The following is a 27,628-nucleotide window of genomic DNA, read 5'->3' on the forward strand; positions in this document are numbered from 1 at the left end:
ATTAAGCAGCAAAAAGATCCATTAGTCGTCAATAGTTTACATTAAGATGACATTTGATAGCAGAGCCTGAACATTATTAACTTCCAATCTCTGAAGCTGGGCCTTGCTGCCAAGATGCATTAGTGCTAACCTACTGAATTCTTACCCATTTGTTCATAAAATGTTTTCCAACAAATTTCTCATTCTTTGTTGGCCATGTATAATAAAGAGTGCTTTACCCATAATTCAGCTTTGGACAAGATAAAAATCTTTATTTAAAAATACAATGTTCCATTCCTTTAAAAATGTATATATACAGGAGAAGAATTTGGATAAAATATGATAAAATGGCAGGAAACAAAGCCACATTCTGATAAAAATCAAAAGAAATTGGTGAGACCCAGAATATCAAAACAGCCATGAGAGAGTGAGGGCAGATTGAGGAATAACAGCCATGTTAATTTTCCTTGACTCCTCTGCCTCTAGTATTTCTGTTCTAAAAGGTAGACAGCTCAGAAATGGACACATTATATACATGTTTACTTTTGCCTAGCTCACATAATGAGAAGTCATTTATTTAATAAATACAGTATCAGACAAAGGGTGTATATACATTAGGAGAACTACTTCCTCAAAGGGACTGGGAATATTTTTAGGAATAGCATCATAAAACCTGGGAAGGACTGTTTAAATCCAAGTACATTTTCTTGTAAGATGTTAGCTTCAACTTAAAACCAAATTTCATTCCATTCTATATGCAGGTGGAGTCCCTTGAGTCTTGGTAGGGCAGTTGGCAAGAGCAACCTCTTAATCCACAGGGCTGTTTCCCTTTCTTCCTTCAATTCAGACGCTCATGATGTCTGTCCCACTGTTCATCACAAAAAAAAAAGTGAGAAGTAAATAAATTGTTGTTAAGTGGTAGTAGGAATATAACAATAGGGAAAAGAAATGACTGCCTATTATTGTACTCGGGACCGTAGCTAATATAAGCATCAGTAGCTTTAGGATCTTGACTAAGTCCTAAATTAGAAGTAGCTTTTGAAACCTTTGGGCATTCAAGTTGCTTAATTTTTTTATTTCCTAAGGGAAGGTTGGGGCATTATCTATTTCTGGAGGTTCTGCAGTAAGAGGTCTGTTGGTGTGAAATGAGTTCTTAAGGGGAAGATTACTCACAAGTAAAGCTTGAAGACTTTGCACTCTTTCCTCCCACCAGAAGTTTCCTGCTTCCTGATCCTGTGGGGGCCTCAGAGACCTCAGGGGCTCCCTGCGGGGACTGGGCCTGCTGGGCTTCTCTCAGTTTCCTACAGTGAAGGGGGAGGGGAAGCAATGGTTACTTGATCCCCAGTTAGAGATACTTGTGATCAAAACATAAGTCTATTTCTCTTTTTTTCTTATTTACAGTAACAAGCCTGTTAACTAGAATAGAAAATTCAATTCCATAACAGTCTTAAAAAACAGTTGACACACATGCCATTTGCATGTGGTAGGTTTAGTTCCCATACCGTACTGATTAGAATATAAATGATTTTTACAATTAAAATTAAGTAAACATCTCTTCAGTCTATACATATATATACATACACATTTATGTAAGGTACAGACGTCAACAAACAATAGCCTCTTGGTCAAATCTGGCCTGTCACCTGTATTTATAAATAAAGTCTTAATGGAACACAGTCACTCATGTATAATATTGTCTATGGCTATTTTCATACTACAATAGCAGAGTTGAGTCATTACAGCAGGACACATATATCCCACAAAGCTTAAAATATTTACTGTCTAGCCCGTTACAGAATAGGCTTGCTAACTTCTGGTCTAACCAGTTTCAAGATGCTTCTGCTCCATCTCTGCTATGGGTTCCCACCACTGCTGATGGCAGTTACTTGTGCCTCTATAGCAGGCTTCACACAGATAAGGTGACCAGACGTCTCGCTTTTGGTGGGACAGTCCCAATTTTTAACAATTTGTCCTGCGGTGTTTTTAAAAAGTCCCGATTTTTGGAAAGAATGCATGACAAGCTAGGGAATGGTGGGAGAATGGGAAGGGAATATATGGTTTTCAGCTGCTGAAAAGGTTAATGTAACTCCATTTGGGAATGAAGAGGTTAATGTAACTCCATTTGGAAATGAAAAGGCTAATGTAAACTCCCTACTCCCCTCCTGGGCAAGGTATCAGAAGAAGACTGGCTCCCTCCCTTGCTTCTAGCCAAGGACAATTAGCTCAGAAGGAGCCAAACTGTCTGGAACAAACAAGTAGCCCCCCACCCCCAGAGTAAGGTGGACAGACATCCCGCTTTTGCCAGGACAATCCTGATTTTTAACAATTTGTCCTGCGTCCTGCTGCGTTTTAAAAAAGCCCCAATTTTTGGAAAGAATGCACGACAAACTAGAGAACACGGGAGAACAGGAAGGGAATATACGGTTTTCAGCTACCATGTGGCTATTTCGCCAGTATATGTATTTTGTATTATTTTTGTTAATTTTATAATGTTAAACTTTAATAATAACAAATAATTGTTGAGAATTGATTATCGCGATCTGCTTATCAAAGTTTGCATTGTTATCAGGCCCCAGCCCCCAGGCCCTGCCCTCCCCCAATGGTGTCCTGCTTTACCAATGTTAAAATCTGGTCACCTTATTCACAGAATATACAAACCACACTCTAAGAGGTACTTATATTCTTGTGAACATCCTATGTATTAGTATTTTGTACTTTACTTCAATGGAATTCAAAACTAGACGAGAAAAATGTTAAGTGGCTTTTAAGGAAGAATTACAGCCTAAAGGGTGGGAGTCTCTGCAACTTATTACCAGGCAGTCAGTTTGGGGACTTTGCAGATTAATGTTTCCAAGATAGGCTGTGTATCCAAGAGAAGTTAAACTTCTAGCCATTTTTTAGGCCCTTGACCATTTTTATTTCCTTCTTTTGCATTTAGCAGTTCACAGTATATATATAATAATCACTTAAAAATGCCGTCAGAACACTGCTCAAACATTACCTGGCCTCTTTCCCAACCCCACACCATCTAATTAATTATAGATGAACCTGTAAGCTGACCACCTGAGGGACTGTGACAGACTGTCGACATACAGAGGTGGTCACCATAAGAAACTAGGCCCACTGATATGTACTTGTGGTGCATGTCTATAAAAATTAGGTCCAATTAACAGGGTAGTTGATATAGGGAAGTTGTCAACTATGGAGGCTCTGCTGTAATTCTCATTTGATTAAAGAATGGACTAATAAGTGAATGCACGCATGAATAGAAACCTACATGAATAAGATTAGATTGTTTTCTTTGCTCAGAAAAATACCTCTTCCTCTAATCATGTACCAGGACAGTTTGTCTGCCTGCCCCTGAAACTTAGTGGGTTTCTAAAATAGGTTTCTACCACCTTATCTATGGTTATCTTACATTAGGTGATTACCACCAGTTACTGAGATACCTTCTGTCACTCAATCTTAAGGGTTCTTTACCAGTTATATTTCCTTGTATTCCTCACTCTTGCTTCCTTTGCATTAACTAGAATTTTCTCTCTCAAGCAGCCTAGTCACAGAGCCTCCCAATCCTATGCTATGAAGGGCCTTGGTCTTCCAGTCTCTTTGCGGGCAGGGGCCTATGTATTATAACAGTGAATATATATACACTTGAATCCCTGTCGAAGACACATGAGGCCAGTTATATCATTGTACACAGTAGATTTCTTTCTTGTTCCCATCATCCAAAAGCTACCTTTCCAGTGTGGCTGTCTTGTACTTTTCCAAATTCAGCTGCTGCTGGAGCTCCTCAGCTTTCCCCAAGGAGGGCCTTAGAACTCGATTTCTAGCCAGAGCTGCTGCAGAAGGTCTCTCTCCTGGATCAGGGTGGATCATACTCTGATGATTTAGGGCCAGAAGGAAGGAAACAGAAGCTTCACTAGTGGGGAAAGTCTTCCCACTCAAGCCAACTCCAATCTAGGTTCTGCTGGTGAATTTTCTAAAACCCTGCTTGTCCTTTGTGCAGAGGGAAGAAATCAGACTTGCTCCATCTTGGACAGGAGGACCGTCTGTGTCTGGTAGTGCCAATTGTCTACACCCATGATTTGTCTTTGAGTGTTACCTTTTAGAGCTAGCTGGCTGATTAGCTACTCTCATGCCTTAATTTTAAAGTAGGCAAAACTGAGACCCTAGATAAAAAGTAACTTGTCAAAGTTGTTGGAAGGGCCAAGACCAAAAACCATGTACTTAACTCTTAGCTCAGCTTACTTTCTACTACATCATGCTGCTTTTTCACATGATAACCCACCATGACAGTATTCCCAAAGCATTTATCTCAAGGTAGACAATATATCTGTAACCTATAGTAGAAAGTACTACCAAATTTTATACAACAATTAATGGTGTCATATAATGAGGAAAATACTGAACTGTGTTTGAGGACCAAGTTGGGAGCCAACTCTGCCATTTACTTTGTAAACTTTACTAAAGCTCAGTTTCCCTTTCCTGAAAATTGGGGTAATGAAATTTACCTTCTGGGACTATTGTTAGACTTAAGTGAATTAACATATGCTTTGCCTAGCACAGGGCCCATCTTTATATAGTCAGTATCAACTAAATCTAAGAGCAGTTTATACATAAAAGTAGATGTTAGATCATGAACAAAAGACCACTGTGAGGCAGGGTTTGTCTCTTTCAGGAAAGCAAAAGTAGTTAGAAAGACTCCTTTTAGTCAGTCTAGTTTAGTTAGTAATAGGTTTACAACTATATCTGAAGATTCCAGGTAAACTATGAAAGCCAAATCTAATTCTGAGTGAGTAGCTGTGTCTAAGGCTATTTTAGTGATCCTAACCAATCCTATTCCCTAAGCCATGAAGTCATAAATGATTTGAAGCTTGACAGTGTAAGCTTTTTGTATATTTCTTTCAGCATTATATCCTTTTCTTGTCCCAATACATACTCAGATATCAGTAAGCACAAGTAAAACCGTTTATGGATTGGCATTTTACCTTTTTTATAATAGCTCAAATAATTGCTAGTAGTCAATTATCAATAAAGTAGCTTATACCTTCTTAGTTACAGTAGAAATTCATTCTTTTGGTAATATCACTGTTACCATTAACAATAGTTTAAAAACTCTGAAGTGGGAGCAAAAAGACTAGATTTGATATTGGACTTAACCAATTAAAATCTGTGAGCACAGGAGTCAAAGAGCTGCTCTGAGCATCGGTTTTCTCATCAGCAGAATAAGATACCACCTCCCCTTTTTACAGGGTTGTTACGAAGGGCAAATGAAAAATTGTAACAAGACTTTTGAACTATAATGTGAAAGGCTTTATGATATTTTCTAAGTTTCCTTACAACATCTACAATCTGTCCTGTATCTTTCCTGGGCTTCCTAATAATGATTCTTTTTCTGTTAATGACACTACCGAGGTCTCCATTTCCTTTTCCCCAAATACTTGCCATCACACATGTTAAAAATAGACATTTCATCTTTTATCAGTAAGAGAAAGCACCTTGAGCAGACTGTCAAAGTCTTCTGAGAGCTCCTGAGGAATGGCAGGAAAGTTACCCTCTCGGATATAGTGCCACGCAGGACCATTGGCAGGTAATGACTGTGCTCCAGCAGCCACTGCAATAGTTAATCCCAAAGCAAACACGTCTGCTTTGGGAAGGTGCTGATAATCCTTCAAGAGAGAAGACAGGAAGGCCAGTTAGTATGCCAAGTAGAATGAATCTAGATAAACTACAAGAGGTAGGAGAGGTTGTGAGCTCTAAACACATGCTATGGGCAAAGTCACCTTCACTGCAGTTAGTGTTTTATTTCTAGAGAAGATAAACTGAATATAAATTTACCTGATTAAATCTCTGTGCCCCCAAGAGTCCAAGGCAGAATCTTAGCACTGTTTTGCTCTGCTAGGCTCAAAGAGGCTTGGTACAAAGATTGTTGATCACATCAAGGAAAGGCTTGTTTTTTGTTTTTGTTTTTTTTCCTGATTATTACCCAGGGGAAGTTATATCCTTCCTAGGCCTGACTAAAACAGACATTGTAGAGGATGGGCAATGACTAACAGTTACCTCAATGATAAGGTGACCAGATTTTAATATTAGTAAAGTGGGACACCATTGACCGAGGGTGGGGTTCTTAATTAATAATTTGGTCTATATGGAGCAACAAAAATTTTCATAGAATGCAAAAATAGTATTGTCATATATATTTTTTAATGTCAACATAAGTACAATTTACAAATATAATACATTAAAAAAAATTATGTATAGGGTGGCACCTGTGGTTCAAAGGAGTAGGGCGCTGGCCCCATATACTGAAGGTGACGGGTTCAAACCCAGCCCTGGCCAAAAAAAAAAAAATTATGTATAGTATTATTTTATTCTTTGGCATATTTCTCATTTGAGTGAATTTTTTTTAGTAGATTGCTGTTGTTTAAAAGGTCATGACATTTTTCACAAGAATTTGTTAAATTATATTTCACACATAAAATGGCTTTCAAAGTCTCAACACTTAATTGTCATTTTTCTGATGTCCACACTTTATTTACCATAGAAAAAACATGTTCAGTTGCAGCATTAGTTCCTGGTAAGGACAGCACGTATCCTACAATTTTTAGTGCATTATTGTATGGAACATGGTTTGTTTCAAAATGATAAAATATTTCTAACCATTTGTTCTCTATTGTGATTTTCGCTGATGCCCAAGATTTAACCTTTTCCTTATCAATATATTTTTTTAATAATGATAACTTATAAGTCGTAAGTGTCACTTTCAAGGCTGGTGCTAGACTTTTTGCCACCACTATAAAATATAAATAATACGAGTACTGTCTGCTAAATTCATGAAATAACTTACCTAAATTGTCTGAAAAGCTGATTTGCTGACATCACTTGTTTAACTAGCACTAACACGCAGTATGATGTGTATCTTCTGAGAGACAGTTACAAAATGGTTTTGTCGTTGCCAATCCAAAAAATGCCATTGTTCATTAAGTCCAAACAATGGTGATCAAATTCTAACAACTGATCAACAGTGCGAACTTTGATAAGCAGTTCTCGATAATCAGTTCTCAACAATTATTTGTTATTAAAGTTTAACATTATAAAATTAACAAAAATATAAAACTCATATTCTGGCAAAATAGCCACATGGCAATGTTGGGACCAGAATTGCCGCTGAGAGACCACCACACACATGTAAAGACAAAAAGTGCTTTATTTTGCAACCATATGCCTGGGCTACTCTTCCCTTCAGCATAGCTGGAGGAAGGGCGACCCCCTAGTGAAGCGAGCTGAAGTTTTTAAAGCGCATAGAGGGATTTCATTGGGTGTTTGTCGGGCTGGGCTGCTATTGGCTGAGCTATTTATGGTTAGGGACCCTGGTGGGGTGGGGGGACTACTTGTTTGTTCCAGACAGTTTGGCTCCTTCTGAGCTAATTGTCCTTGCCTAGAAGCCAGGGAGGGAGCCAGTCTCCTTCTGATACCGATTCCACCTGGGTGACCTTGCCCAGAAAGAGTTTACATTAGCCTTTTCATTTCCAAATGAAGTTACATTAACCTCTTCATTCCCAAATGGAGTTACATTAACCTTTTCAGCAGCCAAAGACTGTATGTTCCCTTCCTGTTCTCTAGCCATTCCCTAGCTTGTTGTGCGTTCTTTCCAAAAATGGAGACTTTTTAAAAACACCATGCGTCGTGGGACAAATTGTTAAAAATTGGGACTGTCCCACCAAAAGCGGGACGTCTGGTCACCTTACAATAACCAGAGCTGCTGATGATATCAGAAGGATACAACATGAAAAATACATGTTTGACCAATCTGGACTTGAGGAAAAGCCTTAGCATTAATAGTTAATGCATGAGGTTAGGAATTCTAAGAAATATTAGAAGCATTAAAAGACCTTTAGAAAGAACAGTATAAATATTGATTCATCTGTGACAAAGCCACCTTTCCTCATACTTTTTTGGAAAAGTTTATCTTTGGTCTCCATTCTGAATAGGGAAAGATAAATTTAAGTTATAAATATATACTTCCTGGTTTTGCATGGTGAACCTTCATTTGAGAGTCAAAAGATCTGATGGGTTATACGACACCTCAATTTTCCTAATCTCTACCTCTTGCAAAATCTCATAAGCCAGGAAGCGACTGTCTCCTTCTTCTACTTTGGGTTTGCTTATTGATGTCACATGACCCAGGTCACCTAAAGAAAGATAAGAAAAAACCAAAGAGAAAGAAGAAATATACTTTTAAAAAGCTCTGTCTTTTTTCCTTCAGCAGGAGCAAAGGGAACAAATATAAAAAAAAATTAAAATGTCTTTATTAAACCTAGAATAGATTTATCATTATTATAAATTTTATAGATGAATAGATGGATCATTATTATAAATTTTATAGGATAACAGTATGCTGGTAGGGGTATATGGCAAACTTACCAATTTTATATATCACAGTGGCCGAGAGAAACCAATCAGCTTCATTTTCAACTTCATCTAAGACTTCAGGGGAGTCACTTTGCATCCTGTGGCAAATGAAGATGTTACCTGAGAAAATACAGAATAGCTGTAAATAATTATTCTTGAAGTTTTGTCACCTCTACCATTCTTTTCTGTATTTGACATTTCAACTTCCCTCTTTTCTTCTTCCACCCTAGTGATTTTCAGCCCATGTGCCACAATACACTGGTGTGCTGAGAGAGGATTTTAAGTGTGTCATGAAAAATTTTAAAGTTCATTAATCTAAATTATTTTTGAAAGAAGTTCAAACCACAGTAATTTTTTTTACTCTTTTTTAAAATCAGTATAATTGAAGTGTGTCATGGAAGTTTAACGATATGTTCTAGTGTGCTGTGAGATAAAAAAAAAAAAGAAAGGTTGAAAAACACTGTTATATGTGGACATAGCAGGACTGCTAAGGTTTCTTTTTATCTGTGAAGTCTCTCACATCACCTCCGAGAGCCAATGATTGCTGATACACATTGAAATTAAGGAGACCTCATAGTTCCCCATCATCTGAAGAAGCTGTTGGCAGGATACTGTTGTCTCAAATAAACAAATACCATAAAACAACAAGAACTTATCCTTGGGCTTCACACCAATGAGTGATAAAGCCATTCACTTCTATCTTCAATCAATACTGAATTAAAACATAGCACTAGTCATAAATACAATTAGGATGTGGGCAACATGCTGTCCCTTACCTATGTGGTAATTAAATACTTAATTTCATTTCTTGGCCTTACTACATAGGCAGGAGTTTTTTCTCCCCCTCTCTGCCCCTTGAACCCAAGGGGAAATGGTTGAAGCTGATTAAATTTTGTAGGAGAAACAAATTAAAGAGATTCTGCTAACAAATACTTTGACACTTGATAGACATGCAGGCACAGATTTTAATGATGGTATAGAAACAACAAAATATGGCAGGAAAAGCTGAAGGGATCATACTGACTGGGTTTGATGTCCATGTGCACCATGCCAGCATTGTGGATGTACTTAAGTCCAAGGGAAATCTGTAGAAGGATATCCTTGAGTTTTGGCTCTTGGAAATGATTACCAGACTTAGTGTTTTCAGATATAACAGCTTGCAAGCTCCCACCTAGGAAAGAACAGAGAATACCCCACAGAATGAGAGAAAAGATGTGAGTCTTAAAAATACAACTGGCCTTTTATATCCGCAGGGGACTAGTTCCAACACACCCCACTGCCACAGATACATTCCAGAATGCTCAAGCCCCTTATATAAAATGGTATTCAATGGATGTCTCATAAATCACTTCAATTTAGCAAGTCTAGATTAGTCTGATGTCAGTGCAATGCATAATAATGTCTGATCCAGTCTATACTGCAGACATGTTGGAAAGAATTACTGGGCTTTTAAAGAAGAAAATGCCAGTGCCTCATGTATCCAATATATGGCCCTACTACTTCCCGTATGCACCAACTAACATTTTTAAAAGTTTACCTAGTTATTAACCAAGCCAATCAGGCCTAGTCATATGGCTACTCCTGGTGTGATTAATTCCACATCAGTGTCATTCTAGTAGTTACAGGCTGTTAGCAATTTTAATGTAACTGATTCTAAGTCTAATTTCTTTAAAATGTATCATAAAGTGAGAACATTTAATGATTGCTGACCCAAGGAAAATATAAATGCTCTCTATATACCTAATGCTCTCTATATACCTAAATCCTGTTTGAGCTATGTCATTTATACGTGAACTATAGACTCTTATCAATGTTATCAAAAAAAATAAATTTGTATAGCTACCGTATCTGATCTAAACTCTAAGGTATTAGAATGCTTCTGAACACTTTATCAATTAGCACTCATTGGCAAGTTCTTCAAATTATAGAACCCTAGCTGTTACTGGTGGTTACAAAACCCATAGCTCTACCTTTCGAGTAAGTATCAGAACAGTAGGATCTGAGATAGTAATGGAATTATTAAGGAAATCATTATTTAAAAGTATCCCGTGTAAAACTGAGACCTCTCTCTCATGCTGAAATAATCAACTTCAGACAGGAAAAGAATTCAGCCCCTTTCAGAAACACAAAGAGGGGAGTCTTCTTAGATATTTTTTACTATGTAAGTACTATATACTTATTAATTAGAAAGAAAGAATAGGGAAAGAGAACATTTTGGAGCTTGTTAAAAACGAGATTAAGTTTGTAGGTGAGGTTATGAGGTGTTGTCAACAAGGAAAAGGATGGCTGTATCCGTATTAATCCATCTTCACTCTCCCAAGGCCTGGCATGTAAATGTTTTCTAAATGGAATGTTGATCCTGGTAACAGAGGGGAAAGAAATAAGTCTAGGACCCCTTAATAGGTATGGAAGGAAAGCATTCTGGAAGTACCTAGGAGTTTTTAAAATGTTCTTTTGGATTATAAAGAGATTTTTTTTTTTTTTTTAGACAGAGTTTCACCATACCATGGTGTCACAGCTCACAGCAACCTCAAGCTCTTGGGCTTAAGTAATTCTCTTGCCTCAGCCTCCCGAGTAGCTGGGACTACAGGTGCCTGCCACAAGGACCAGCTATTTTTAAAGACGGAGTCTCGCTTTTGCTCAGGATGGTCTCAAACTGGTAAGCTCAAGTGATCTACCTGCCTTGGCCTCCCAAAGTATTCAGATTACAAGTGAGAGCCCCCACGCCTGCCATAAAGAAATACTTCTAATATTCTGAAGAGCCAGAAGTATTTGGTAAGGGCAACTAGACCAATGCTAGTATGACTTTTAAATACCTGGATGCTATGTAAGTTAGTTTAAAAGTTAGCCAAGTAATAGCTTATAATAGGAGTAACTGAAGGGTCCTCATTTACACAAAAGTATTAGAATATCCTGATTTTGCTAAAGCTGATTGCCTACCTCTTACAGGAGAGCATAATGCTCTTTACTAAATAGCATCAACAAGGAAGTATTTGTAGACATGGAAATACCGAGTGAACTGTGAGCATCATCCTACCAATTTCATCAGCCACACTGGAGCCTTCACTCCATAACCAGGGTACTACCTAGAGATGGCTACTGTACTTGTAGCCAAGAAAGGAACAGCTGGCTCAGGGAAGGCTCTTCAAGCCATCTTTATGAGATGGGCTGCTCAGTTCCTACCTTAAAATAGTAAAATAACTTTGCCCAGTTCACAGAAAGGAAAAAACTTTAAGAATATACCCTGTTTCCTCTCTTCCTAATGAGGCCTAACAGATACTAAAAAAAATAGAAAATGCTTTCTAACAATAAAATGCAAAGCAGATCAGTAATGCATACATTTGCATCCTCACCATCTTTATTTTATGTTGCTGTCTATAACACAAGCATATTTTTCTGCTGGTAGAGTTATTTCTTGCTTTATGGAAAAATATGTGTGGTTTTCCACAGAGGACACTGAATTCTGGATGGCACATCATCCAAACAAGTGTAAGAACCACCATCTTAAGGGAGCATGTTTTATACAACTTCAGTGATAGATCTCTCAAGAAAATACTGCCTTTATGGAGAGATTAACATAGTCCAATCCTCAGTCAGAATCCTGGGGGTTCCAGAATCAACTGAGTACAGGAGACACTTCAGATTTGTGAGGCTGATCCAGAGGTGATTGGTAAGGGATCTTGGCAAGAGAAGGAGAAAAAATTTGATGGGTTGGGGGTTCAGGAGAGACAGTAGGGAAAATAGATGACTGCTAATCTCTAACAGTAGTCATCTAATTTATAACCTAGGTTATCTAAATCATCTAATTTATAATCTAAGCTAAAATCATAACTGTACAAGTTTTAGCCTAACTGCTATGATAAGCTGGGGCAAGAGGTAAGTGTGGAAGGGAACTGGCATGAAGGGAAAAGGTGGGACGGTGGGTCTAAATAAAGGATAAGAAGTATTTCTAAAATAGCACAGTAGCCAATACATTATTCCTTTATTTCTTCTATGCTCTTCTCCCCTCCATCCTCTACCCCCACCCCATGGAAGCTTTTGATACTACCTTTGTTAGGAGCTAAAAGTCATATAAATTGTTAGTAGCTAAAAAGTCATCCAGGGAGGCCTGTGGCTCAGTGAGTGGGGTGCCGGCCCCATATACCAAGGGTGGCGGGTTTGAACCCAGCCCCGGCCAAACTGCAACAAAAAAATAGCCAGGCATTGTGGCGGGTACCTGTGGTCCCAGCTACTTGGAAGGCTGAGGCAAGAGAATTGCCTAAGCCCAAGAGCTGGAGGTTGCTGTGAGCTGTGATGCCACAGCACTCTACTGAGGGCGACAAAGTGAGACTCTGTCTCTAAAAAATAAATAAAAGTAATCCAAATAAAACCTTATAAAGATAATAGGGGGAAAAAATCAGGGAATCTCAGCTTGCAATAAGAGGGAATAACAAGAGAAGATAATTAAGAAAAGGCTGAATCTCTCAATCATAAGTACAAGGAAAGGACCCATTCATTTCCAGAGAGACATTAGAAAAAAGGAATTGAGGTAAGCTTATAAGAGGGAAAAAAGTACAGAATTCACATGTAAGGCTACAAGGAAATCTGTCTATAAGAAAACAAGAGAAATGCCAAATCATTATTTTATAAGATATGCACACCTTTTCTATATTTTTGGCATTTCACATTATTTACTTGTTTGCTTATTTATATATATAATGATAAAGCCTTGTCACTAATCACTATGTTCAAAAGTTAGGCTGAACATACATACTAAGAGCCATCTGGTATTTATAAATTTTACCAAAAGACAGACTTTACTGTTAAAGAAACTTATGCTGTAAGCTATATTTCTATCTTAAAAAAAAATACCTCAAAGTTAGTTGTGGGTGAGGGAAGAGGGGTGTAGTTATCAACATTTACTGTGGCCAGAATATGGATTGCTACTCCTAAAATAAAGGCAAGCTTCTGTTCAATTTGTACCACTTTATGATATTACCACTGAACATTTTGATGAAAATTTCCAAGACTAAACACATAATTGCTGTTTTGTTGACCCCTTGATCGAAGATTAGAAATACATTAAACCAAAGGATACTCTTTCTGACCTAAAGCAACTCAGCAAAGTGTTACTTTTTACTACGTATATATGGTTCTGAAGTCTCAGAAGAATATATTTGAAGCCACCAAGTTTCAGTCCCAGCTCCTTGCTTCATGGCCTTACTCTGATGAGAACACTGAAGCTCAAAGGTAAGAAGCAACAAGAAGCATTAACAACCCACCAACTCAGGAATCCACTCTAAAAAAAAAAAAAATCGAAAGTTGTCTGTACACAAAATCAATGTATGATGAAGAGAGTTACCTCCTATCTCCCATAAAGGGATAGGGACCATGGCTTGTATTTTTCAGAATACCTAGTAAATGATAACAGGATGATTTACCATTGAAGTCACTAAGGTAAGCGTTTCCTCCATAAGTTTTAAGTGTGAGTAGAATGATAGCTTCTATGTGTCAGCTACACACCAGCTTTGAAAGAAACATACAACATACAAGGCTGGAAACTTCTTTTCAACTCATTTTCTTCATCTAGCTCTTTGCTTCCAAGTAAGCCAATGTTACTATAGACTTTTTAGGTATGACTCTGCTACACTTGGCATAAACTGTGAGGAGGTGGCAAAGTTTACATCCAAAGACTTAGAAATAAAGTTCATCTCCCTCTCTGTACCCTCTCCAGGTATCAGTCCACAACTTACCATTGCAGTATTCATTCTGAATGATCATGTGGTCATCTTCTGCCCACGAGGAGTAGTAACGCACAACATGGGGGTGATGGCCAAGCACTGCATGAGCATAAACTTCATGCAAAGCCGAATTCCTAAGAGACAGAAAAGCATCGATGGGGAAAAAATATCAACATATATATATATAAACATTTTTTAAAGTAATTATTAACAATGGCAAAACATTTATCAAGTGCTCACTGCTTGCATACTATATTATGTCGTTTAATCTTTGTAGTTACTTGGTAGGACACATTGGGAAGGGTGAAAATCCTAGAAAGTAAGTTGCCCAAAGTAAACTGGTAGTAGAGCTAAGTAAGACCAGAACTTTGGTCACTCTGGTACCAAGCCTCAACCTCAGACATGTTCAGGTCCTAATTTCATTTTATCAGAATCAAAACACCCTAATGGGCTTAACAAGAAGGCCACCATATGCTTGGTTGTGGATACTGTGATGGGCCCTTGATACTCCCTATGAAGTCTAGATAGTCATTAGAGTCAATATTAAATTCAGCCAATATGATGTAGTCACAGGGACAGCCTTGGGGAGACACACTGTGGAATAGGAAAGGCCAACACAAGGAAAGCAGAATAGAGTACTTCCTGAATGTCTGTATAAAAATAAAGAATTTCTAGGCCTGAAATTGTACATTCCACATGTCAAGTATCATACCTTCCCAGTTCAAGCACTGGCTAAATCTGAAAATGTGTGTTTTCCTTGTGATCAAGGAAGAACTTTGGAACAGTTCTGGGAATGAAATAGAAACTTTGGTGAATACTTTTTCCTTGCATGTAGTCTCTGGAACTTGACTATTGAATTTATTAATTAAAAAAAAAGAGATAAACCAGTGAGTTAACTTCCTTCTTGGTACTATTTCTGATGAACTGAACAGACATCAGACAATTCCATAAAGCTATTCATTTTTAAAAGGCCATAAAACCATCAGTAGAAAGTAAAAGCCAAGAGATCCACAAAAAATATAACCTGAAATGACTTGTCACTGATCTGGAAAACTCAGAAGGGTTATGAATATGGGACAATATACAATGGAGAGGTTGATTTTTTAAAAAGCAAGCAAATGGTATGTGTCAAATGATATCAGTGCTATTAGTTAAGATATTTTGACAAGAAACACCTCTCCAAATCCAAGTATGTGTTATATTTCTAGTACACTTCAAAAGTACTCACTCATTTGATAACTCTGTAAAAGATTTCATAGAGCGTTTTATTGCATAAACACATCCATCCAGCCTCTTAATACATTTGTAGACTGTACCAAATTCTCCAACCCCAATTCTTTCTACCTCCAAGAATTCTTTTTCGTAGCGGGAAGCCATGTTGGTTTCTCGTAGAACACATCTCTAAAATATTTTAATAAAAACAAAATTATTTTATTGTACCATATGACATCCCTAACTTAAGTTTTCAAAAAGACTTTTTAGGCAAATGTAATGAATTCTATGTTGGTATTTATGGTAGCAGAATTCTCCCCAGTTGCTGGTACCTTCTGTGTTCTTTGTAACCTTCCATACAACTCCATACTGGTATCTCTCACATATTTTTTCAGTATTATTTTCTCTATCTGCTCATACTATTCTTTGTATGTTTCTACGGGGACATAGCTCACACTCAGAGCTGTTGCCCTCAAAATGGCTGGGAGCAGGATGGCACATGTTTTTTTCTTTTTAGAAAAAAGACCTCCCATCTATACCATGCCAAAATCTAGGTGCTAATGTTTCCATCTCAAGCTGAATAAACACACGGTTTTCAAATTTTTTCTCCAAAATTTTACTCTGGACAACAAAATTGTCAAATTGATTGTTCAATTTGTTCAGTCTGTGCGCTCATGTCTAGTGACCACTCCCCCTACTGGCCATGCGGCAACATCACTCTTTGCCCAGCTAGTGAATAACCCCAGGCAGATCATCCAACTCCGTCAGCAGTTTTCCATCTGTAAGATGCAGGAAGATCTTAGTAATACTCCCAGAGCTCTTGTAAATAATATATGAGAATGTACATTATATATATTTTATGCAGTATGTATGTGTAATATATATGTGTGTGCATGTGTATATATCTTAGTATAATGCCAGGCACCTAGTAAATCACAAGTAAACACACCAGTAAACTGTCATGACCAAAATCTTCATATGTTTTAATGAATCTAAATCCAAGAAGATTTATCTCCCAAAGCCATTTTTTCCCAATATAGGAATACTATTCTTCTTCTAACCTTAGGGATTTGAAAAATCTTGGTTCTTACTAGCCCTATATTGTCAACATCTAATTCCAATCCAAGATCTATTCCAAAGTAAGATATTTTCCATTGCCCTTGGCCAATCTCAAGCTCTGTTTCAACTATGTCTGAATTTGCTATAGCTACCAACCCTCTCTCTCCAATTCCTTTAATAGTAAGAGTTATTTTTGCAAAATACCCATAACATTAGGGACACCTAATTGTTTTCCATGAAAAATTCAAGCTTCTGATAAGAGACCTCAATGCCTTGTGGCCTTCTACCATTTGCATACTCACTACCTTTACCCCCGTCCCCCCAGATAGTAAAGAAACCAGTATGCCAGCCACGTACTCCATGGCAACTCAACACCTTCCCCTACCCTTGTTATACATGAAACACATTCTTCTGTTTCATAGAATTAGAAGTTATTTTCTTCATCTAGAATTATCTTGACATATGATCTCTTCTATTCAAGTCTGACTTCCTACAATAAGTATTTTTATCTGAAATATGTATATATGTACACATTACACTTTTGTATATACACATATACCTACAAATACATTCATCTTAGAGTTTCACACTTGTGCATAGATTGCTTTGATATTTCAAGGGTCTTAGCTCTTCTTGGGCAGTAACTGTCATTTAAATTTTTTTCATTAAAGGGTCTAAGTATAAGGCTTTTCACATACTGAATATTCAATAAATATTGTTGGCATTTCTCTATAACAAAGGGATGAGCTATAAAATAAGCGAGGAATAAAATCCAAAGGTAAACAGTGAAAGCGTTAAGTCAGAAATATTTGCATATGAAAGAAAGCCTTCCCCGGTGGGGCTTCTTCCCTGTGATGTTTACAATAGCCAAGTGCTGATATTTTAACATATCAGTATATTTATGCAAGTAAAATAAAACTTGCTTTAGAAAACTTTTAAAATTTGAAGGAAAAAACATTAAGTTTCTGCCATTCAAAGACACTGAAGTAACAGTGGCTATAGCTCCATCTCATTAACCATCTCTGTGATTACTGTGTAATACACAGTTGTGATCATTCAGCATACAAAATTTTGAGTCTTTGTGCACTAAACTTTGAAATAAGCATGTTTTCATAATATCTTAAACATCTTCATGATAATTTAATATCTCACTAATTTGAAACTATAATTAACTTAGACTTATCAGGCATTTAGCCTCCTTTTAAAATTATTATAACACACATTTCTGGAGATAATATTTACAGTATTATTTCTTAGATTATCAAATGAGAGATAATAGATCAATGATGGTGAACCTTATTAAAAATGAATAAATACCGGCATACTTGAAAGTTAAAGTTTTACATATAAATCTCTGGCTCTATACCATTTTTAAATTCTATTTTTCCATTTTGAAACCAAAAACACCTTTATTTTCCTTTCACTACTCCAGCCAAAAATAGAAGCAGAAATCTTTGATTTAAAAATACTCTAAGGCAATGATCCTGCAATATACATATCAGACACTGTCTGGCAAATTAACAGTTAGCTAAGAATAGAGACCCTGACTTGAATCCAGATAAATTCAGCGACAGTGTACATTTGTAAAGTGATACATACATACATATACACATGTATGTATATATATGAGAGAGAGAATATGGAACAGAGAGGGAAAGAGGAAGGGGGGGAAATGGAAGAGGGGCCAGAGGAGGGAGGGAGGACAAGGAGGGAGAGAATAAGATAAAATGCCTGGGTTGTGACAGCTGGACCAAAGAACCATGCTCACCTTGGCAGGCAGCCCCTGTTCAGCCTTGCCTTCCTCTGGACCAGCTTCCTCACTTAAGAAAAAAAAGTGGTATCAGTGTATGACTAACACTTCTTGAGCCCAGTACTGTGCTAGGTTCTGGGGTCATAAAAGGAAATAAGACAGTTTCTTCCTTTTTTCCCATTTATGTTTGAAGGCAGGGATACCCAGCAAATTTGAATACAAGTTCTGGAGGGTACCATGGACAGCACCCAACTAATTATTTCAAGAGTAAAAAGCTTTCCCAGAAAAGAGGAGCTAAGATTGAGAATGCGTCGAACCTCGCTAAGGGAAAGAGGGTTTAGGCAAGTAGAACACCATGTGCTGAGAGCTGGAGGCAAGAAAGCACAGAACATACATGAAATTGTTCTTCAAATCAGGAAATCGAGTCATAGAGAGGATAAATAATCCTCGGCCATACAATTCCTCAAGTAACAAAACTGGACTTGGAGCTGGGTCTACGCCAAGGCATTTACTTTTCATTGCCACACCACACTGTCCCAGTACTCCCACCCTAGAATTTGGCTTCATCTAAGTTCAAAGGAAGACTATAAGTAGAGCAGAATCAGCTCTCACACTGGCTAAGATATTTTCAGTTACTTTTCAGTAAGTTTGAGTCACTGACAAACATTCTCTTTGGCTTGAGTAATTACATTCTGGATCCTTAAGCAAGATTTCAGCCAGCAATAGATTTTTCTTTTGGAGAAGTACAAGGTTAAAATGGCGAACAGAGGGCACTACTTTCGTGGAAATAAACTGATGCTGGATATTTGTGACTTAAATTTAATATGACATCCTAATACTTTATAAATTACCACCACAGTAAGGGGGAAAAATACCCTCTCGGAACCACTAACTCAGGTTTACTAAAGTATCACCATTTTTGCTGCCAAGATTAGAGACTAGACTTCAGATTAGTGTTTTGGGGGGTATTTTTTGGGGGGGGGCTGGCTTCAGTGAGAGTCTAATGGTTTACAAAGACTCTTGAAGAACTAAAACCAACAGCATTCCAGGTAACCAAAGTAGGCAGGTGTACTTGTGCTCAAGCCCCATTTACTTAAGATTCAGGAGATAGTGTTGAGAAAATCTATTCTAGCCACAAGATTGGAATCAATGACTGTATTAACCAAAGAAACAACAAAACACAGTCAATGCTCTGCACTTTAGATTGTTAGTGGCCCATTTATTTTATGGAGTATATATGAACATAAATGGCCGCCCCATTTGAAAGGTGCTTCCAGTCTATAAAAAAGCCTTGAAGAGATAAAGTAATGACATGTCCTTGAGTAACATGCACAGTCCTTACTTGGGTGATATTTACCATTCAGTGGCCTGGATGGAATAGTGCAGCTTGGCTTTCCATTCTCCTAGCACCACTGGAACCAACACTGTCATCTTCTCCTCAGCAATCTTTCATCACCCACAGACAAGTCCAAATCTTTGCTCTATAGCTTTCCTCACCACACAAGCTAGACTCAACAGCAGCAAAATACTCATTGAAGTGAACTATACCTTCTCCAGCTGCTAGCCTCATGTTAACCAGAGGAGACCCTTTGAATGAAATTTCATTGCCCATTTAACTTCCTAATGGAAGTCAGAGATCTGTTGTTTACTCCGTCCTGATTTTTTTAGAGAAAACGCCTAACACATCAGAACAGGAGATGTTCTATACCAAAGCAAGTTAAAATCAACATGGACATGCAGGGTGGGGAGAATATGTAAACGTATCAAATTCATTCAGTTAGAGCTCTTGTTAATCTTCCTTTAACTCTTTCCTCTTACCCCTTGATTATAAGGTCAGTTCTCAAAAGTCTAAGCAGCAGCACACTTACAGGTCTCCTCGGATTTTCCTTTTGCCACTGGATTGAATGAGTAATTTTCGATAGGACTCTGGAGTGAAGGGATTAATATTGACCAGAGACAATGAAGCCATCTCATCCCGGGGGGGAGCAGGCGTGAGCTTCAAATGCTTAGAGCTTTTGGGTGGAGGCTTCCCTGTGGGAGAAATCACCAACTGGCTCGGCATGCTCTGAATGAGGGCGACAAAAGGCAAGTCAGAAGGAGGTTAGTAAAAGAAAAAAAAAAAGGAAAAGTTCTGGGTCAGTTAGCTAGTTAATATTTGAACCAAAGCATGTTATTGCTAAAAGAGGACTCAGAAGTTATCTGGTGCAGTGTAAACTACTTGCATTGTAACTGGTCCTCTTCTGAAAACTACAGAATCTTTACCTCTTAGGAGGGTCAAACCTTTTGGCTTATCCACACCACACTGGAAGAAGAAGAGTTGTCTTGGGCCACATGTTAAACACACAAACACTAACAAAGGCTGATGAGGAAAAAAAAAAAAGGTGTGTGCATCATTTTTATGATACCTGATGCCACAGATAAGCAAAAAGTCTTCATATAGTTCTCATGCAGCCTACAGGCTGCAAGTTGGACGCACCTGCTAGATGTCCTGATTCATGAGATCAACACAGGAATCCTTTCCTGAACCAATTCTGCTAGCCAGCGACCCACCAATAATAGTCTGACCTCCAGTTTGTTTTTTTCCTGACCTCCAGTTCTTAAAGATGAGACATTTAAGTGTAGACAAATAAAAATGACTATATAGACCTACCTCTTATGTTCTCACAGTTTATACTTTAACTTCCCCCTAATTATTCATTCAGATATGTGTCTGGTGCCTACTAAGTAGCAAATACACTATTAAGTGGTACAGAGATAAACTCCAGATCATAGGGAATACGTAGTCCATTAGTCAGAAATTCAGTGGTTAAAAAATAATCACTTTGTAACGGAGAGATTTCATGGACTATCTAAACATAAAAATGTTTTTATTTCATTTAAAATATCGCATTAAAGGAGAAGAGCTCCATGAAGTGGGGTAAAGAGATTAAAAAATAGTATTCTAGGCTCGGTGCCTGTGGCTCAAGTGGCTAAGGTGCCAGCCACATACACCTGAACTGGGGGGTTCAAATCCAGCCCGGGCCTACCAAACAACGACAGCTGCAACCAAAAAATAGCTGGGCATTGTGATGGGCGCCTGTAGTCCCAGCTACTTGGGAGGCTGAGGCAAGAGAATCGCTTGAGCCCAGGAGTTGGAGGTTGCTGTGAGCTGTGATGCTACAGCACTCTATCCAGGGTGACAGCTTGAGGCTCTGTCTCAAAAAAAAAAAAAAAATAGTACTCTACAATAAGCCCTTACAATTCACAGCTCTGCAGTGGTTATAATCAGCTACCAACAACTGGACAAATGTGCAGGACTTACGACTCAGGTGGGGTGCAGAAAGAGGACATAGACCTAAACCTAACCAGAACTAAACCTAAGGGCAAAGCCAAAGAATCCTGAGACCGCAGAATGCCATGATGGCCCAAATGTCAAGGGCCAGAGGAATACCTGTGCTACAGATTTGGGGGTGCATTAGCCTCCATGGAGGGCCCTGGTGGAACCTCACAGCATACTCATTGCACTGTTCTGATAGTCTCTGCTCATGACTTTTCTGTATAGAAGCGGAAACCAGAGTACAGTGTGACTCACTAACGAATGTGCGTCTATTTTTAAGTGAAGAAAAAAATTTCATTGCCAGAGTCAGGGTTTTACATACATCCTGGATATCATAAGGTAAACAATCCAGGGGGCTATGGTCAAATTTCTCACTGAGAACTCAAAATTTTTTCTGTGAATTTATCACAAAGACTAAACATTGGTTCAAAATAAGCAAAACTATATAATGGTATTTATCAGTTATTAATGTGATTAGGAATGCACTTAGAATTATAGCACATCCCTCTGAGAATTTAATGCTGATTATCACATGGCAAGTAAGACACATCTGTCACATATGAGAGAGTGGGCGTTCACACTTGGAATGCTGCCACACCTCAAGCAAAATACACATATAAGGGATCTAGAAAATGTTCAGATAGAAAGAAGGGAAAGTATTCCTACCAGACGACGTCTAAATTTCTAGTGTGGAACTGTGACAGCCAACAGAATCTGTAAGCTCTGCTTATGATGTTGGGAAGGATGTTAATTACCTTATTGTTGGAATGGTAGAATTGAGTAATCTTTTTGAACTCTAAAAGATCATAGTCTGAGAGAAGACATATGAAAGAAAGTTCTGCTCAGAAGAAAAATAGATAGAAATTCCTGGAAAGATGATACAGTTGAGAGTATAAATGTGCTCGAAAGAGTGTAGAAAATTCCCTGAGTAACAGCCCTAGCACAGGAGATAAGGGAAATCTGGAGGATAATTCCTTGACATCTGAAAAGGAAACCTTCCCACAAAGACACAAGTTCATAGTGTCTTGGAACTAGGGAGAATTTTAAAGGATTAATTAATACAATTTGTTCCTTGATGCATGAATCCCTTCTACAATGTTCGAACCAAGTAGTCATCAACTAGTGCTCGGTGCATTTAGCCAGTAGGCTCTTACTACCTCCTAAAGATGCTCTTCTGTCTAGAAAATTCTGCCAGAAAGCCTTACAGTGAACTGAAATCTATTACACATAATTTCTGGTATTGTCCTTTGGTCAGGCTGAACTAAGCCATGCCTTCTTTCCTATTGGCCTTGTCTTTAGCATAACAACCACCATCAGCCTTGGCTCTCTCCTCTGACCCTGACCCATATTCCATTTTCACAGAGTATATACTTTCTCAGTTATGTCTCCAGTTTTCCTCCCTAGCCCTATTGTCTGCATGTCCTCTAAATCTTGGCATTATCCAGGATTTCTAACGTGGCCACTTTTCTTACTCTGGCACTCAGGCCATGTGATCTTATTCCCACCCATGCCTTCCACAGCTTTCTAAATAGAAATACTACATACTAATAGTAGATATCCAAATACAAATCTTCAGCTTTGGTGCTTTTCCTGTGCCCCAAACCCATTTATCCATGTATTTATGCCACATTTTCAGGTGTCACCTATATTGATTCAAGGTACCAACAACTAAGTCAGTCAAGCCAGAGACCTCACAGTCATCCCAGATTCCTTTTAGTCCATCCCCTCCATCATATCAGTTACCAGTCCCTAAACATCTCTCAGTATTCCCCTGTTCACTGTTGCCCTAGTTCAGGCCCTTCTCCATTCTCAACAGAACTATTGTGACTAATGCTCTGCCTCCAGGCTCTCTTGATCCATTCCATCCTATATATGAAGATCATTTTCCAAAAATGCCCCTGCTAAAAACCATTTAACAGCTTTCTCAAGACTTTCAGCATAAAAATCTTGATCCAGCTTCTACCTGCCTGTGCTGGCCTCATCTCCTGCACATTCTCACATACAGACCCCGTCATGCCGAATAACATGCAGCTTCCCAGGTGTAAACTGCTCTTGCCCCTCCGTAACCTGATGGATGCTCTTCCCTTCTTCCAGAGCTTCCATTCTCCTCTTCTTTGCCTGGATAACTCCAAATCACCATTTAAAATGATTTCTCAAACTTTGATTCCTTTGGAAAGTCTTCTAATTCCTAATTTCTTTTTCTTTCTTTCTTTCTTTTTTTTTTTTTTTTTTGGAGACAGACTCTCACTATGTTGCTCTTGGTAGAGTGCAGTGGTGTCAGAGCTCACAGCAATCTAATCTCCTGGGCTTAAGCTATTCTCCTGCCTCAGCCTCCCAAGTAGCTGGGACTGCCGGCACCCGCCACAACACCCAGCTGTTTTTTGGTTGAAGTTGTCAGTTTAGCAGGCCCAGGCCAGATTCGAGCCCACCAGCCTTGGTGTATGTGGCTGGTGCCCTACTCACTGAACTACAGGCACCAAGTCTAATTCCTAATTTCTTAAGAATCAAAGAAATGTAGCTAAATGCATCATGTTCTACCTTTCCTCTAGCACACACGATCTGAACTTTAATTATTGTTTCAGTTGTTTACCTTTATTCATTTGGAGGGCACTTTTTGGAGGCCGTGAATTGGTTTCACCAGCAAAGGGGTTGCTAACACATCAAGGCGTTCAGTTAAGCTGTGAGTGATTGAATGGAGTGAATTACATCACATTTCCTTTTCTGTGTACTCTTAGAGCCATAGTCTCCACTTTATGTCAAAACTGTACCAGTGTTTATTGTCCTTCTTCAGCTTCCTTCACTACTGTTTCTTTCCTATCACTCTTCTGAGAATCTTCCCAGAGAACTCTGACCACTCTTGAAACACTTAATCCATGGTGTCTATTGACAAAACCTCTCTCTCTGTGTCAGACTGTAAGTTCTTTGAGGAAATGGACTGTTTTATGCTTCTTACCTACAGTGGGTCCTCAAAAAAGAAATGGCAGATTAGTGACCATAGAAAGTGACCATAGAGTATTGTGACCATAGAAAGACTCGCAGCTAGACACCTGAGCATAGGAGTTTGTCTCAGCTCAGACAAGAAGCTTAGAATCTCCTGGTAGACTTGGCAGCCAAACTCAGCAAGTACTGAAGAGACCCCTGGCAGTGACTGTGCTACAGCCAGGATCACAGCTGGCATTATAATCATCTTCAGTACCTCAAGCTGAGCTTGCGGGAAGCAGAGATAATACCAATCTCTGGAAGCAACATCCTGGCACCAGAGTTTACCAGGCGTAACCCTGCCCCAGTCCTGGCTTTAGTGACATGATTGATGCAACAGGAAACCAATCACAGCAAGAAGACAACCATTCTCTATTTGGGACCTTCTTTGCCATCCTCAGTTTAAAGTGTCAACAAGATTCCTCTCTACTCACATTTAACAGAACAGCCTGTGTTTCATTAGAACAAGGAGGACAGGGGAGTTTCTTTAGGAAGAGCAGCAGCAAGGAGATATATGTTTAAACAGTGAATATGGACATTCTTATATTAGGAAATAGTAGTAAATAATCACACAAAGGTAGAGCCAGTTGGTGTAATGGAAAGGACAGACTAAACCCAAAAGCTCTGATTCCTAGTCTTATCTCTGCATTGGCTGAACGATAAGATATTTATCTCTTGGGACCTTGATCTTCTCTTATTTAAGTGTACAGGTGGGGTTCTAGAGCCTTCTAGTTCCAATATTCTCTAACTAGGAACTTTTGTCTACCCAAGGTTTATTTGTGGCCAATAGCAAATAGTTAACTGGCATCAATAGTTTTAAGAAGACAACTGGCAAAACATTTATTTCTGCTTTCTGGTAACTTTAAACTCTTGTTCTTTTTCACCAGTACTACAAAATTGAGGACATACACAGCCTGTGAGGTAATTCTATCACACACACGTGAGTCCTGTTTCTCTAGCAGCTGAATGGAAGGAGAGCAGAGCTTGGCGACTTTCCCCACAACTTACTTACTTTGGGAGTAGAGGGGCTGTCACCATGAAGCAGCAGGCTCCTTTTCTCTAGTTGGGTGGGTGTCTCAGGACATTTGAGAGGCTGGGACACTGAAGTCCTCAAACTCTGATCTGGGCTTCCTTTGTCTTTTTCCTGAGATGCGTCGAGTTCACCTATGTTACTAAGGGGAGTCCTGGGTGGAGAGAACATCACCTCCATTGCCTCCAAGTCCTGAACTTTATCCTTCCTTGGGGTTTGGTTCTGGGCCTCCATGCTCTCTGGCGATTTCCTCTGCTCTTCTCTCTCAGTCTCTTCCTCACCACAGGAAAAGTTTAATTTCTGATTCAGTTCTTTGTTATTATCTCTGTCATCCATCTCAGCAGCAGAGGCAAGACGTTCTATCAGAAGGAAGCACTACGAATCTACAGGAGGAGAAAAAGAATTTAACCTAGCAAGCGTCACAGCCCCAGCCTGACTGACCCTCTGTAAACTAACTACAAGAGTCAGCATGTTCTCCCTTAAGTACCACAGACAGACCTCAGCTTGTCCACATTCCCATTCTGATTAAAGAAAGCTCCAGTAACTCTCTGAGCAGTTATATTCAATTTATGTGTAGAACTTTTCTGGATACCCTGAAAAGTCTCCCTGAACCCATCTGCTACAAAATACTAGTTAGAAAAAGTTGTACTTTTTAATTTAGCATGACTTTAAAAATATACCTATTAGCCAATTTGGGAACAAGGCTCATTATTGTAAAGAAATTATTTTCAGTCTTTTATACCTGCCATTTATAAATATCACCTGCTTCTACCTTGTCTTCCCCGCCCACCCAGTGGCTAAAGCAGGTAATTAGAATCTAGCATCACCTGGCTATCATAATGATCCCTACACAGACTATAACATATCTTGGCTGGAGTTCATGTCCCAAATGGAGACACACCTTAGATCTTTGCCAAATACACCTGCCCCAATTCCAGCATCCTCCCTCTCCCAGCTATTAGCAGTTACAGCTTCTAGAGAATAGAACAAAATTTTAAATTAACAAAAGACTAGAACAATCAGCAACACATAGAAGCAGACATCAGTCACTTTTAAATAGTAAATGCTTTTGGCAAAAATGCCTTACTTTGAAAAATGCTTGTTTTTCTTATTGTTTAGTTAGCTTTAATATACATTATATAATTTTTTTCTCAGAGAAGTCCCCATTGGAAGGGTAAAAAATTTTTTTCTCTTTATTTCAGGTTAATTTCAGGATACAGAGAAATAGGTTTCAATGTTTGCATTTCTTAGGTAGAGTCCCTCTTATAATTTTGTCCCACCCCCAAGAGGTGTGCCATACAGTCTAACATTGTGCTCCTAAATGCCTACCAATTCATGAATGGATTAGCAAGCTGTGGTATATGTATACCATGGGATACTATTCAGCTATAAAAAGATGGAGACTTTACATCTTTTGTATTAACCTGGGTGGAGTTAGAACACATTCTTCATGTCACAAGAGTGGAGAAGCAAGTATCCAATGTATCCATACTAATATGAAGGATATCCATACTAATATGAAGGATAAAACATTTTTTGGAGAAAAACTGAAATATCATATGATCCAACAATCCCTCTTCTGAGTATACAGCCAAAGGAAATAAAATTCTTATTTTAAAGAGATACTTGTACCCCAATGTTCATTGCAGCAATATTCACAATAGCCAACATATGGAATCAAGCTAAATGACCATCAGTGGATGAATGGGGGAGGGGGAACTGTGGTACACACACACACAATGGACTATTATTCAGCCAGAAAAAAGAAATTCTGCCATTTGCGACAATACGGATGAAACTGGAGAACATTATTAAGTGAGGTAAGCCAGGCACAGAAAGATAAATCCCATGTGATGTCATTATATGTGGAGTCTAGATCTGAACTGATGGAAGCAGGGAGTAGAATGGTGATGACCAGGATCTGGAGGGGTGGAAGAAATGGGGAGATGTTGGTCAAGGGGTACAAATGCTCAGTTATATGATGGATAAGTTCTGGAGATCTAATGAACAGCATGGATGGGCATGGCTGCATTAATTTTTGACAATCATTACACAATGGGTAGTTATATCAAATAAAAAAGAAAAGCCCCACTGACATCACGTGAGATGCAGTCCATAAAAAGGGAAAATGAGGTGGAGCAAGAGGGCCAAATAGAAACCTCTAGTGCCAT

The 27,628-nt window shown here is 38.6% G+C and overlaps 1 protein-coding gene across 1 annotated transcript; it reads right to left on the reverse strand.

Annotated features, from left to right (window-relative positions):
* Positions 1-1,144: 1,144 nt before the first annotated feature.
* WEE2 (WEE1 homolog 2) lies at positions 1,145-25,793 on the reverse strand. The gene is made up of 11 exons (XM_012806228.1): positions 25,440-25,793; positions 20,001-20,197; positions 18,151-18,202; positions 15,340-15,512; positions 14,124-14,245; positions 9,416-9,562; positions 8,404-8,511; positions 8,086-8,171; positions 5,478-5,648; positions 3,716-3,858; positions 1,145-1,280 (listed from the first exon to the last, which is right to left on the reverse strand). Exons 1-11 carry the CDS (start codon positions 25,791-25,793, stop codon positions 1,145-1,147), a joined length of 1,689 nt encoding a protein of 562 aa, XP_012661682.1.
* Between the last annotated feature and the right edge of the window lie 1,835 nt (positions 25,794-27,628).

The sequence above is a fragment of the Otolemur garnettii genome, unplaced genomic scaffold (genome assembly GCF_000181295.1).
Source record: "Otolemur garnettii isolate 467f Iridium unplaced genomic scaffold, OtoGar3 scaffold00049, whole genome shotgun sequence".
Taxonomy (NCBI): domain Eukaryota; kingdom Metazoa; phylum Chordata; class Mammalia; order Primates; family Galagidae; genus Otolemur; species Otolemur garnettii.